Source organism: Triturus cristatus, chromosome 2_2, assembly GCF_964204655.1.
Source record: "Triturus cristatus chromosome 2_2, aTriCri1.1, whole genome shotgun sequence".
Classification (NCBI taxonomy): Eukaryota; Metazoa; Chordata; class Amphibia; order Caudata; family Salamandridae; genus Triturus; species Triturus cristatus.
In genome coordinates, this window is record NC_140582.1 from 560,873,647 (window position 1) to 560,889,468 (window position 15,822).

At 45.4% G+C, this 15,822-nt stretch overlaps 1 protein-coding gene across 2 annotated transcripts in view; it reads left to right on the forward strand.

Annotated features, from left to right (window-relative positions):
• Positions 1-15,822, forward strand: part of GUCY1A1 (guanylate cyclase 1 soluble subunit alpha 1) — a 436,773-nt gene that overhangs the window by 306,134 nt on the left and 114,817 nt on the right. For both annotated transcript variants that reach the window (XM_085641712.1, XM_085641711.1), the window contains exon 6: positions 13,423-13,908. In XM_085641712.1, coding sequence (XP_085497838.1) covers positions 13,423-13,908 — 486 coding nt within the window. The remainder of the gene's footprint in view (positions 1-13,422; positions 13,909-15,822) is intronic.

The window sequence follows — 15,822 nt, forward strand, 5'->3', positions numbered from 1 at the left end:
GGGGGAGGGGCAGGGTGGGGGGTGGTAAACTATGGATTACGGAGGTTTACAGGTAAGTTAACATATAAATTAATAAAACGAATTTCGTTGCGTGCACTGCATCCCCAAATGCGATGCAGTGAACGCAACAAAATTCGTTTTATTAATTTATATGTTAACTTACCTGTAAACCTCCGTAATCCATAGTTTACTACCCCCCCACCCTGCCCCTCCCCCTCCCCACATCACCGACCTGCAGTTACTCCTACTACCGACCGCGGCTGCTAGTTATTAATCAACACTCCAAAAATTTGAAAGTGATGGTCTCTGAAAAAAATCATGTTTTCTATAAACATTATTGACACAGATTGCAAATTATACTATTATAGAGATTGTAGTACAAGGACTATAACTCTTTCTTGGATCAAGCATCGCATTTTAATAAGGGCTGAGTGTATATAGTGGGCCTATGTTGTTGATTTTTTTAAACCTACACAAATTGTGTTTGTTTCCACAGTTTTTAAAGAGATAAGATAGCAGTATGTTTGACAGGTAAAAGGCTATAGAAAATAAGCATATGTTGATGACAATGTGAAATACTAGAATCTCACACAATGCATTAGAGAGCAATGCGTTAAAAGTCTTTAGTTGTTGAACTTCATAAACAAATCTGACGATGGAGTTGAACCTGATGGATTTCAACTGGTCTCTACCTCTTGCATTCTGCCATTGGAATTCAATCTGAGCAGATCAACTATGCTAGAAAGGGACAATGTTTTTAGCTGAAATCAAAATGAAATGGACAATGGGTGTCCTAGAAGCTTTAGTATTCTTCAGTCCTTAAATTAACTTTGACATTCTGAGATATCCACCTAAACCTAATATCATCCATATGTGCTACTTTCTTCTCTGAAAAAAAAATCCATATTATAGAGTATAGTAGTACATGATTAAAGCCATGTTTTTGTTTCTTAGACAACAGAATTGTGTAAAAAGAAAGGACAGCACACAGAAGGGAAGAACTAGAATGCCAAGGTGTGGCCTTGTTAACAGTCACATAGTCAGACTGTCTAATGTTAACAAAGGTACCTCCTATTCTCTTTTGTTGATCATTACTCATAAACTATCATCTCCCTCCCTCATCTCCATTCAGAATAACTATTCTATTGTGGTTGGTAACTTTATTGTATGGATCAAAGCTCTATGTCTGTAAGTGCCTGGGATCTTTTGGACTGCTGCTCTGTTTCTTTAATGGAAATTCACCATTTCCCCACTCATTGGGCTGGTCATACACATGACTTAATATTTTTCCACTAAATTGGTCGCAGTTTCCCTGGTCTACTTGGTTTCCTTGACGAATCATTCTAATGCTGCCTTTTATCTTTATGTTCAGGACTATATGTATTCACTTTGTTCACTTACCTTGACATGTTGTAGGCAAAGGCTACTCAATCTATACTCTCCACTCTTCTTAGATACTGACTCCCATTTTGTGCCCACCAAGAATGTTTTTTAAATACTAAGAAGTTTATTAATCGACTACTTTCTGCCCTTAATAAAGCAGCACCAGTCCAACTCCTCCACCACTATTGCACTAAGCCACCTGCCGCTTGGTACACCTTGGAACATCAACACCTAAAAAAGGGATGGCAAACATGTTGATCTTTCCTGCAAACTTAATATAGTGTAATACAAGGAATCTGCAAAAAGACATTCTTAAATTCAAGGCTACTGTTTGTCAAAATCTCATCACAAAGGGATTTAACGCTGTCAAAACAGTTATTACAATTGGAGACATTCTGTTTAACCTCCTAGCTAGTGAACAGATAAGTGGTCATTCTTATTACCCTTCCTTCTACTCATCACAAAATGTAATCAAAATTTGAGTAATATCAAGGCAGCAGTCTGCTTCTTGATGCTCCTTACACTTACACCTTCTACACTGACTCAGCATATATATTGTCTTACTGGTAATGCGGAAGCCTGTTTTCACCCTGCCCAAGGAACTGAGGTTTTGCTTGTTTCTGTTCTAGATGGGTAAGCTAACCTTGCATGTGCAGTGGCCCTAATCTGCAGCATTTAATATGGTCATTCATTTTTCCGTGCTTGATTGCTTGTACAAGTTCAGAATGAGGGATGTGGGTTCAGTTAGCTGTGTTCTTACCTGTCACATTGTTGTAATGCAGTACTTCTGTCTTTAAATCAAATTTTTGTTCAGTAGCATAGGGTTCCGCCCTCAGCCCCAAGATTTCTGATTTGTACGGAACTAGGCCTGGGTGAAATGTTATTTACACTGAGGTAATTTCTGCCATTTTGTGTTATTCTTTTGATGCAGTATTACTGAAAATTACACGATTATGCCTTGTTCGCTAATTAGGACCAATTTGGCACAAGAATCCTACTGGAGGAGCACAGGAACGGCAAACTAAGCGAGCGCAAGTGACTACTGCTGTTCTTGTTCTGTTACATTGAGTGCTACTTTCTTAACACAAAACTCCTCCTCATGTCCATTTTGGATGTGAGGGTGCATTTTGTGCTAGGCCAATAGAGCTAAATAATATGTTATGCTCCTCATGCTATTTTGCTGTAATTTTGTGTAATTATGCTGCAGCAAATTATGTGAGTTAAGACCACTGTTCTGGATTCATTGAATAGTTCCTTTAGTGCCCCTTTGTATTCATACATGGACACAATTTAATTTGTTAGTTTTATGGTTTGAGACATCTCTTAAATCCATGAACGCTTAAATAATGTTCTATCTGTCACTGGATGCACTTAAATGTATGCAGCTTGAACTTGGGGGTGAGCATGGCTGAAGGAACCAACATGTTTGCCACAAATTAGATGAGTACCCACCAGTTGCATAATCACACACTGCTATCCACTCAACAGGCACAAATTGTGTTGCCTTCAGCACCTGCACAGAATCAGGAAGTGGCTGGATGCCTGTGGGTGACCCTTAATGGGGCCAATGAGGAGTGCAGTTGCAGGACAAGATCAACGCATTGTTGCCCCCTCCACCACCTGATTGCTTCATTGTTTTTGTTGCTTGAGCTGGGACACGGAGGCATTGAAGGAGGAAGATGAGATGGCAGCATTCCCCTCCTCGCTGGAGGAGAGCAGGCTTTTTGAGCACTAGCCAAATGGGCCAGGATGGCAGTTGAGAGACAGCTGACACAGGTAGAGACTGCAATCAAGGAACCTGGAGGTGTGGGAGATGGTGAAGCACTTGAAGAGTGGTGCGGTGAGACTCTTTGGGAGGGAAACATATTCCGGACCCCCATTCCATTGCTATTTGCCTAAGTCTTCTCCATGTGAGGGTATACACAGTGTACTTGGTCAGGGGAGAAAGCCCATGGTCTAGCCCTTCCCATAACAGGCATTGAGACAGCTACAACACCTGCTGAGCAAGTTAGATCTGGGAGGGAGCTGCCTGCCAACCTGAGTCGTGGCAGATCCCACAACGGGGGAGAACTGAATCGATGCAGTAGAATCAGGCACCCCGCTATTTTAGGAGTGAGTAACAGCCCAACATTTCCATATACCCATCATGGCACCCCAGGGTGGGTGTACTAGTGCCTTCAGCGGTGGCTTGCTGAAGAACTGTAGGAAACTCCTGTTACCAGTTAAAGAGCCTAAACTGTGATTAGTGACTCGGAAAGGAAGAAACATCTTACCTCATTGCACCTTCATAGGCAAGAATATGGGCAAAGGGGTGTGGTTCCCCCTATGGCGAAGGGAGTAAATCCTTGAGAACAAACTTGAGCAAACCGAGGGCAAACAAGGCACAGAGACTATCCGAAGAGTCTGAAATACCACCACCAAAACTATGTCTACCCCTCTAGCCCTGCATTCAACCTGTGATCCTTGTCATGGTTTTCCCCCAACCTTTTGCTTTCTATACTTCTGTTTTTGCTGACTTTGTTTTTGCTGCGCTTTACCAGTGATAAGCAGTGTTTGCGCTCTCTCCTTTAAACTTGGTAAAATTGGCTTACACCCAACTGGCACATTTAATTTAATTGTAAGTCTCCTATAAATAAAATGCAAGTAGCGGGCCTGCAGCACTGATTGTGCCACCCACTTAAGTTGCCTTTAAAACATGTCTCAGGCTTGCCATTGCAGCCGGTGTGCAGTTTTAAACTGCCAATTCGACCTGGCAAGATAAACCTTTTGCCAGGCATAAACCTTCCTTTTTAATAAATATAAGTCATCACCCCTAAGGTAGGCCCTAAACATCCTTTAGGGCCTGGTTCAGTGTCTTTAAAAATGTAGACATGTACTTTTAAGTTTTACATGTCCTGGTAGTGAAAAACTCTTCAATTCCTTTAACATTACTGCAAGGCCTACCTCTTCTATAGGACATCCTGGGGTTAAATTGTTACTTTTAATACGTGCTAACATTCAATTGGAACAAGCAGGACTGTTGACTATGGTTTCTAAAAACTGTAATTTAAATTTAAAACCCTCTTTAATAGTAAAATCAAATTTTAAGTCACAACTGTGAATATGCCACTTTTAGAACGTTGGAAATTTCTTGTCCTAACCATTTGATGCCTGAAGCCTGTATCCTGAGTCACATGACTAGGTGTAGCTGGCAGTTGGTGTTTGTGTATTTCTCCAAGACAGTGAGACAAAGGGCCAGTAGGTGTTGGCAGGACTGGCAATCTCTGGCTTGAGGAGGGGGAGAAGCTGTCACCTACCACACATCACAAAGACTGCCTGAGCACACTCACAAAGGGTTTTACACCAGTCTTTTGTAACTGCAAACTAGCTGGGGTCACGGCAGGAAATTCCAAGCACCTCTGGGGGTGGGAACCTCCAGTACCTTCTTCTACCTCAAAGTGGGGACCAGTTATAAATAATGGACCCTTAGACTTAACTGTACAGTACACCTCTGGACTTGAGGAAGACTCAGAAGTACTTCTGTGCTACTCTGCAAGAATGACTGCTATTCTGCTACCCTCCTGCCCTGCTACCTAAGTGAGAAGTGCTGGACTTGTATCTTGAACCTAGGACCTCCAGAGTGACTCCAAGGGCTAGTTGGCTGGCCTCCTATTCAGATCCTCAGGAAAAGAAATGGCGCTAACCACCTTGAATCCAGCAACTGGACACTGTCTTCTGTGAGTCCTACCTACCAAGTGGTGCCGTCCCAGTCCATGACCCTTGGAAGTCGACCTGAAGGTGTTCTGCGAGCCCAGCTGTGGTCCAAGCAGAACCGATGCAGAACCACGCATTGCCATACAGCCCACATCAGAACAGCCACTTTGCTATTCATCCCAAATGCAGGGTTCATTGAGCTCTTCGTAATCACCACTGCATGACTCATCCTCAACTCAGGACCTAACATCACAGCCCCGCAATTCTGCAGTACCACCACTGCATGGGGCATCCTCAACGCATGACCTTGCATCACAACCCTGCTGCTCCCTGGAAATGCCACTGCGCAACGCATTCTCAATGCAGGACCTTGCATTGTGGTCCTCAGTCCATTGGAACAGCCACTGCAGGATGCATCCTCCACGCAGGATCTCGCAACTCTGTGCAACCAGGATTTAAGGTACTTTGTTCAGCGGGTGCCGCCAGACAACCGTAGCTGTCGCTTTTCTGTTTAAAATTGCATAACTCCCTTTCTACTGATTCGATATTTGTTGTTTTGGTCTCAAACAATTTATTTATTTATTTATTTTAAACTTTATTTTGATTTTTAACAATACATAACAAGGCAGGCTTATGCCAGGCATCATAATTAGTCTCCTATAGGAATAATCAGTTTCAAATGCTCCACGTTATGTCTAACAACATATCCAGATAAACATACACTCACAAGTGGCGATGTCACATGATCTTCATGAGTAATATCACAGTTCTACATGTACATCAGTCCAGAATCACATGTATCGCAAAAAACTGCTTATCACCCTCAATGACAGTGCTACCTATAAGGTATATGTGTCCACGGAATCTTCGGCTAGGAGATAGCCTTGTGGTCCCCAGATGTCTTTAGGCTTAGAGGCATGAGGCAACAGTTCAGCATATGTGGTATTCTGCTCTTGACAATACATCAAATCTGCAAGCCATTCCTTAAACTTCGGTGCGCGGCGTCTGCCCCATCTACATGCCACCCTTCGCTTTGCCAACAATAAGGATACTGATATGAATTTTCTGTATTTGTGAGGCATCTTTTTGGTGTATCCTAATAACGCAATAAGCGGGTCTCTGACCATACTGATATCAACCATCTTCCCCAATGCTGTGAACACCTGGTCCCAGTATTCCTGTATACTCGCACATTCCCATGCTAAGTGTAGAAATCCTGTCCCCGGCTGCTTACACCTTTCACACCGATCATTATCCGTTAGCTTAAATCTGAGTTTTTTCACTGGCGTATAATATAATCTGTGCAAATACTTATAGTGTATTATTCGCAACCTGCAGCTAGCCGAAATCTGCGCTGTTTGGAGGCAACAATATCGCCACTATATATATATCCGTAATATCCTGCCTCATGTCCTCCTCCCAATGCTGCCTAGCTGAGCCAACAAGCTGCCCTCCATGCGCGTGTATCTTGTGGTATAATCCAGACACAAGATGTTTTCCATCTTTGGAACCCAACATCTGATGTAATGGCCCTAGACACTCCGATTCCCGCGGGAAGTCAGGGAGGAGCGACCGCATTCCTTGCCGCAGTCGCACATATAGAAACATATCTAGAGATGAATATTTTATCTCCTGCATGAAATGTTCAAGTGTGCATAGTTGTTCTTCATGAAAAAGATCTCCCCACGTACTGATGTGGGCTCTTTTACAGAGATCACAAAATCCCTTCTCCTGCAGCAGAGAGATGCCGGGATGATACGTGAGGGGCAACCTAGAAGAATATATGAAAGGCATATTCAGGTGCGTTGCTATCTGACACCATGCATCGACCGTGCCAGTTATTGTAGTAGCCGGCTCTGCTCGAGCGCGTGCCGAGCTGTGTATGAGATGAGACCATTAAGCGGTATTGGTTCTGCGAGCCAGTCCTCCACCATCACTTGTGGCATATAGCGGGGGGGGGTAGATCCAATAGTAGGCATAGTGTGCCTGGGCACTCAAGAAGTACACCTCAAAATCAGGAATGTTAAACCCTCCCTGATCATACGGCCTGGTCAATATGGACCATCGCAGTCACGGTTGTTTCCCTCCCCAAAGCAGCAGAGTAAGTTCAGAACGCAGACGTTGAAAAAAAAAATTCCCAGGATGGTAGGGTATATTGAGAAATAAAGAAAGAAATTGTGGGAGTATTATCATTTTTATAATGGACGCCCGTCCCGCCAATAAAAGGGGTAAGGAAATCCAGCGTGTCACATTTGTACTTAAGCGTTCCATGGCTGTACCGTAGTTCCCTCTTATAGTCTCATCCCTATCCCTGGTTATCTGTACCCCCAGGTACTTTAGATCATCATGGCAACACTTCAGCGGAAAATCAAGTGGGAACGGGGTGACCGCTTCCATAAGGGGGAATACCTGAGATTTCACCTAATTAATACCCACTCCAGACAGCCTGCTGAAGCGTATAAACTCCCTTAATAAGGGATTGATGTTAACCTGGGGATCTCTTACATAAAGCGTGATGTCATCCGCATAAAGTGATATCAATATCTGCCTGAGACAACAGCGAAACACCTTATCCCGATGGACCTGCCGCAGCCGGGAAGCCAGTGGTTCCACCGCAATGGCAAATAAGAGCGGGGTCCCTCTGGTTATCATAAGCCGCTGAGATAGGTGTCCGTAAATCAAAATTCTGGCCAAGGTTTGGTGATATAGTAGCTGTAGCCACGATAAATACAGACGTGGAAAACCCATCCTCTGCAGTATCCCAAATAAATAATGCCATTCCACCGAGTCAAACGTCTTGGTGGCATCCAGAAACACCACAACAAGCCGGAACTCCGGTGCCACCGTCTGAATCAGCGAGAACAGGGTCCGAAGATTATGAGATGTCGCCCTTCCTGGCATGAACCCGGATTGATCTGGGAGTATCAATTTATCCATAAGAAGGGTCAAACAGTTTGCCAACACTTTAGCCAATATCTTGGTATCACAATTCATCAACGACAATGGTCGATATGAGTCACACAACTCGGGGGGCTTTCCTGGTTTCAACAGAGAAGTGACTACAGCTTCCCTCATTGAGATAGGCAATATCCCCACCTCCAGGGATTCTTCATAAACCTCTTTGAGCACCGGCGCCATGATATCTATGTAACTTTTATAAAATTCAGCGGGTAGCCCATCTGATCCCGGCGCTTTACCATTTTTTAACTGCATGATTGCTTCTTTTATTTCATCCAATTCGAACGGAAGGCACAGAAACTCTCTCTGTGTGTCACTGAGCCACCCAAGTGTTACCTCTCCCAGAAAGTCATCTAAGTCGAGCGATCCCTGTCTCTGAGATGTATACTGGCCTTTATAATGGGTATAAAATGTGTCTAAAATTTCCAATGAGTCTTGTGTTGGTGTTTCCCCTGGAGCCTGTATTTCCAATATGTGCGATGCATAGCGGGGACGTCTGGTTATCTCCGCCAATGCCTTCCCTGGCCTTTCCCCTTCGCCGTATCTACGAGATATCCAATGACGCCCTCTATGTTTCACCACTCGTTGCGCCGCTTCCTCGTATTCCGTTATTTTCTCACGGAAGACTTTATGTATTTGCCCAGCCTCTCCTCCCTCCATCTGGCGTTCCAAACCCTTCAAGTCCTGTTCTAACCTTTGTAGTGTTCGTTGCAAGTCCCGCAGCACACCAAAGCTTTTGGAGAGGCAGAAGCCTCTTATAGTCATTTTGAACACCTCCCATATTACTTGTACACTATCTACCGAACCTTTGTTCCTTCTAAAGAAATCTTGAATCTCCTCCCCCAGCTCGGCTTGAAAGACTGCGTCCAATAGGGCCGTGGTCTGCAGCCGCCAAAGCTGTCTAGGAGTATCATAGCCCGGCATGAATAGCGTCACTTTTACCGGACAATGGTCTGAGAAGGTTCTAGCTAAGTGTGTCACACTGCGTAAGCCCAATCCCAGCCCTCTCGACAGCAGGCAGTAATCAATCCTAGCCCAAGTCCCCCTATATGAGGTGAAGTGAGTACCTTCCGTCCCCTGTGGATATATGTGCCTCCAGCTGTCTATTAGACCGCCTTCCCCAATAATGCCTTGTAGCGCCTCCTGCGCCCTATTATAGTGATGCGGTGCTGAGTGCAATCTATCCAGGTGGGGCTGAAGTACAGCGTTTTAATCTCCTCCCCATATTATGTGAGTAGAACCAATGGTCAATATTTTACTCCACAGGTCAATAAAAAACAACGGGCTATCCGTATTAGGGCCATAACAGTTTACAAAGGTAATAGAGTCCTTCCCCAGCCTCCCCCACACTACGATGTATCTGCCTTGCGAGTCCTCCGTTACTCCTGTCTGTTCGAATCTAACCTGTTTTTTGAATAGTATCGCTACCCCCGAGCATATGACGAGTATGATGAGAAGAAGCAATGTCCTGCCCATTTGCTCGCAAAGTGACTACCTGCCTTCGGAGCTAAGTGGGTCTCTTGCAGCATTGCTACATTTATTTGTTGCCTGTCTAAGTATGCTAGCACCTGCCTCTGTTTCCGCCCATCTCCCAGTCCTCTAATCTTCCAGGTCAGCACTCTCAGTATGTTGTTATCTCCCTGCATCTCCGCCACCCATCAATCCCAACCAAATCTTTATTTGTGAGTGCATGTTTCTTAAGCATTGCTGTCTTTGGAAACCTCCCGCTTTGCATGAAACTACCCGCTGCCATACTACATAACTCTTTTAAAACACCCGCCCCTCCCCCTCTCCCATCCACTGAAGCATCCCAAACATGCGAGAAATATACATCCCCCCCCACCCCAATGCCCATTAGTCCCTCCTGTGTTGGTCGAAGTTCAGTCCCCCCGGTATGAAACCTTGAGAAACAGTCACAGGCAGGACCAAAGGGCAACAACCAAAAAGCTATTTAAAGAGGGTATTCCCCAACGGGGTAATGCCCCAGGTGACTCACAACTGCCTCTAGACCGTCCAGCTGCACCCTTCTGTATCTCAAGCGTCTGGACAGTGTTCGAGGGTGGCTGACTGTGTCCATACATCTAAGTCATCACTCGGCATTTCGCACTCCAAGTGTATTTCTTTCCACTGGAGTGAGAGTCATATCCTCCGCTGCACGATCCCACAATGAGTACGAGCGAGGCCACGAGGTCCCTTGCTGGTCAGCGACCCCCGCCCGCTTCCTCCCCTGTCTCTGCTGTCAATCTGCCTCTGGAGAGGGAGAGCGCCGTAGGTCCTCCTGTCGTGATGTCGGCTTCGGCTGTTTCCGCAATTTTTTCAGGAATTCCTCCACCTGCTGCGGCTTGGTGTAAAACACCTGCTTTCCCTGATGCGTAATATGGAGACGTGCTGGATGTAAGAGGGCATAGTCTATCCACGCCTGTCTCAGTTTTTGCTTCACCGCTAAGAATTTGCGACGTTCGCCCTGCACATGCATCGTGAAATCCGGAAACATTGTGGAGGAGACTCCCTCATACGTCAAGTCCCTCCGCTCTCTAGCAACTCGTAACGCGACATCCCTATCTCTGTAGTTCAGCAGGCGTGCGATGATGGGTCTGGGTGTACCTCCAGAAGGTGGCCGCGGCCCGACAGAGCGGTGGGCTCGCTGTACTATAAAGTGAGCAGAAAGTAAGTCTGCACCCACCACAGCCATTAAAAGCTTCTCGATATACTCCTCCATCCTCCCCGTGTTGGTGCTCTCCGGTATCCCCAAAACACGTATATTATTCCTGCGACTGCGCGCTTCTATGTCCTCATTTTTAGCAGCAATGATTTTCAGCAGTTTATCAAGCTGTGCCGTCGTCTTTTGTACTTGCTCCGCAGTGTCTTCTACATTGGATATGCGTTGCTCAGCCTCTTTCAGCCGTGTCTCATGGCCTTCCAAGGTACGAGCGATTGCATCCATCCTCGTCGCCATTGTGTCCATTTTGCCTCCAATGTCCGTGAACCCCCGTTGCATCTCCAGCAGAAGCGCATTCAGACCATCGCCTGCCATAGGTTCCAGTGTTGCCGGTGCCGATTCCGCCCCTACATCAAGTTCTGCTTGTTGCGGTCACGTCAATTCTTTGGCATCGAACCTGAGTCATGACTGGCGGGTGTCCGTCTTCCCCATCTGGCCGCGAGTTGTAGTAGCAGCCGTCGTCTACTGGATGGAGTGGCTGTTCTCTCTAATGACACCTGCCAACTATAGTCTCAGCCTCCAAACAGATGATATGAGGGCACAATGTGACCCAACGCCTCGACCTTCTGCGATGCCTTCACCTCCTGTAGCAAGGAGTCTCCGTCCCACTCACCACAGACGACCTCACCTCAATGCGCCTCGTGCTCAGTCTGTAGGAGAGAGAGAACAAGTTCTGAATATGCGTGCTTATCACGCAAACTGCCAGCAACGAGTCCTTTAGTGCACTATCTGCCCAGATTCTCCCTCATGCACAGCTGGTCGCCAGTATGGTAAGTGGTTACTTCCCAAGGTAGTCGTGCTTTTATTCTGGTCTCATCGGCCTGAAGAGTGCAGGCTCCCGTCCCTCACCCGAACACACGGCGGTGGGCCCTCCGCCGTGCTCTCCTCGATCTTTGCTATAGTAACAGGAGGCCCCCTCTGCCCCCGCTGCATCTGGGGAGTCCACCGGCAAGCGCAGTGTTACTTTGCCGTGGTGCAGGGATGGGCCCCCACCAATGGATTACCGCTGCCTCTATTTCCCGGTGTCAGGCCCCACAGCGCCGTCTATTTTCAGGCAATGGCACAGTTCCCACGTTTATATAGTAGGCTGCCCGCCTACGTTCGTGTAGCCGATTGTAGATGCCGCTCAGGCAGCCCCACAGCCCCCGGAGCTGTTTAGACCGCAAACGTTACACACGAGCGCACCTCCAGCGCTGTGCGCGTTGTCAAATGTCTGCTATGTCCCAGCCGGTGCGTGCGGCCGTCACCGTCACTCCAGGCCGCGGCTCAGCTTCCTCTCATCCTCCCCTTCCACTGGTGCTGCCAGGCCACCTACCCCTCACGCTGAAGATCGTTGTGAGTTGTGCATCAGACGAGGGCAGTCCAAGGGGTTGGGATATTCGACCGACTCTCCTCAGCAACTTCGGTCGCGTCGTCCGGTCTTTCCGAGCTTCAGAGACCACGCGTCTCTCATAGTTCACCGCGCCGTCACTCAGCTCCACAGCCCAGGAAGGTTACTCTCGGTCCTCGCGCTCCGCTCCCAGTCGCTTGTAGAGCGGCGCTGTATTCCGCCAGATTCCGGCACCGCTAGCATCAGCAGCAGATCAGGAATATTTCTCACACAGCCATAACCGTTTTATAACGAGTAATGCAGGATAAATGCCGGATTGTTGAGCAAGCCTGCGGGAGCCTCACAGAAGTGCGGCCATTCCGCTCGTGCGCCACCTAGCGCCCCCGTCTCAAACAATTTATTACATTCACACTATTTCCCTAAATTGGTGTGGGATTTTTCTTGTGTTGTGTTTTCCCTTTATTACTGTTTGGAGTACTGAATAAATATTTTACACATTGCCCAAGTTTAGCCTGGCTGTGTTAGACTTTGCATCCTTGGCATGGTTTCCCCTGACTTTTTGCCTCTGCCTCCTGTATTTTTGCTAGACTTGGTTTCTGCTGGTCAAGGTGCTCTGGCACTTTCCCACTGCTAATCAGTACCAAACTGCAAGTGCTCATTGTGTAAATTTTAAATCCGCGCAGCGCTGAAGGGGTTAAAAATCAAATTTAAAGTTGTGTATGTTGAATTGTTATGGTTTTGTTCTTGTTTGGTTTAAAGATACTTTATTTTTCTAAACTGGTGTGGTGTTTTTACTGTGTTACTGTGGGTTTTTTACAAATGCTATACACATTGCCAAGCTACCAGAGGGTGAGCACAGCCAAACTTAGGTGTGTGCTTTACTCATCCTGACTAGAAGAGCGATTCCGTTCTTGGACAGGGTGTATACCACTACCAACTAGAGACCCCCATTTCTAACAGGCTGCACATGCCGAGCTACCAGAGGGTTAAGCACAAGTTAATTTGAGGTTTTCTTGTGACTTCACTCTGACAGAATTGGGGTTGCTGCTGGAGCAGGGTTTCAATCCCCTTAACCACACACCCAATTTCAACAACGCTGCCTAAAATGAACAATAATTAGCTTACTCTTGCAAAGAACGATGGTGCAGGGGGACAGCAGGGAAGGTAACAGCTGAATCTTTTAGATGTAGTACCTTGTAGATGTTGCAGTAGGGAGAGGGAGTAAGGCTGTGACAATAGTTAACAAAGAGCTTTTGTGACGCTAAAAAATATTGACACCTGTCACTAACCTACACATTGCACTTATGTGAACCATGTCTGTTTCTTGCTTTATTCTCAGGTTATGGACCTGAAAGGCCAGATGATCTACGTTTTTGAATCCAGCGCTATTCTGTTTCTGGGATCTCCCTGTGTAGATAAATTAGAAGACTTCACAGGACGTGGATTATACTTGTCAGATATTCCTATCCACAACGCCATGAGGGATGTAGTCCTGATAGGCGAACAGGCCAGAGCTCAAGATGGGCTGAAGAAAAGATTAGGGAAGATTAAAGAGACGCTGGAAATGGCCCACCAAGCCCTTGAAGAGGAAAAGAAGAAGACTGTTGACTTGCTCTTCTCTATTTTTCCTGGTGAAGTTGCTCAGCAGCTGTGGCAGGGACAGACGGTGCAAGCTAAGAAGTTCAGCCAGGTCACCATGCTCTTCTCTGACATTGTGGGATTCACGGCAATCTGTTCCCAGTGCTCGCCCATGCAGGTCATCACCATGCTCAACGAGTTGTACACGCGATTTGATTATCAGTGTGGAGATCTCGACGTCTACAAGGTAGTGAACATTTGTTACTTCTTTATGATTTATGTTACATATTAAGAAAATACTTACCAGCAAATGTGTGCTTTATAGAGTGATATGAAGTAGATTTGTAGGAGCAAACTAAAGGATTAATTTGTAAACAAATTAAAGAAAATATAGTGACTAACAGCAGTAGATAATTTAAGGAGGGTGAGCGGCAGTCTTGAATCAGTAAGTCACAAATAATGTGGAGCTGACTGAGAGTTTGGTGGAGATACTATGTTGCAGCGGCAGTGGAGTATCCTCTCCACCAAACCCAAGGTCCACCAGCTTTATTCACAGTTGGGCGGACCTTAAGTATGTCAGCGACTGAGCTTACTACATCTCTATCACTGACATACCCCTCCGGCGGCCCGATGGAGAAAGGGCAGTCAGAGGTTTGGCCTTTTGACCACCCACCCTATTTTGAGCGGGCAGTCGAATGGTCAAGTTTTACAATCTCTTACGACTGTGAAAAACCTGGTGCTAAGGGATATTAAAAATGTTTAAATGACCTTCACACCACGGGAGAACACTGTCGTATTGTGGGGGTCATTAGTTTTTGTTTTTTAAAAACAAAATCCCATTTTGGGGTTTTGTTTTTGAAGAAATAGAAACAAATGAAAAGTTTGATGGATGTCATGTTTGATGGAGCCATCCCTCAAACTTTTAACTAATTGACAGGAACCATCTTTACTGCAGGTCCTGTTCATGACTTGAGATTTCCACTGGGCCAGCAAACATCTCTAAACTCAGAGTGCAGGTACTCCAAACCCTAAATCAGGTAATAAAATATTTGTTTGGTATTTGATTTAATAGGCTTTCAGACATCTATTGTGATATCTGTGCTTCAGGAATAAATACTACATGGAGACTGTTATAGGCAAAGAGCATAAACGTGCATATTCATATAAGCATTTATGAGTAAGGGAAGTAGTAGTACAGGAGTACTTTTTGATGAACCTTTACATTCCTATGCAGATCGGCCCTGAAAAGGCCAACTTCCAATTAGTGCAAGTGCCAAGGGGAGCTGTTCTTTCAATTTCTACTAGCTATTCATCAGTATTCCCTGAATATTCCCATTTTAGATGTTTTGGAATTAATTCACTAAGGCATGTAAGAGTATGTAAAAGAGTACTACAGAAGTTCTTCTTTATGTGATGCAAAATGCATTTATGAAATGCCCCATTGAAGTGCTAAATACACAGAGCCATTGAAATTGGAGCTTCTGATACTATCTACTAGCGGGTTACCTGTAATGACAAAAGAAATGCATGTAAACTCTTAATTTTGTTTGAGTTATGGGAAAAGGAGATGCAAGATCAAAGTATTAGTCACCAGCAGAATTCCAATAGGTACATCCAAGCATACGGATGCATGCACCTATCAATTATGTGATAAACTCCTTTTTTGAGTTAGCAAAATGCTAGGTAAAACTGCTGGCCATATACCTGGAAATGTTTGATTTTTTTATTTCTTACCTGACTGCCTCTCAGCTCCAAACTTACAAGGGTGGATTGTCTGCAGAACAGAAATTCTACTGCCATATGGTCATATACATGTATTTATCTGTATTTTACATGTAGCACAATTCTTACCCTTAAAGGTGTCCGTCCCTTTCACTTTTAACTAATGTTAGAGAAGTGTGTTTCATTATAATTCAGCACATAAGGAAAGAGGAGGAAGGCAGGGTGGGAGAGCATAGAATGTAAAAAGCAAGAAACGATCAGGTCAACAAAAGCGTGGTACAGCTTTTTGTTTTTTTCTAATTAGTCTGGTACGTGAAAACATGCTTTCCTCAGTGCTCTCAAAATTAGGCATTTTACATGGGCCTTACCTTGCATTCTGTGCTACTAATTCCTATTGTGTCGGTGCAAATGTATGTGCACAATTAAGATGTGAAATGTA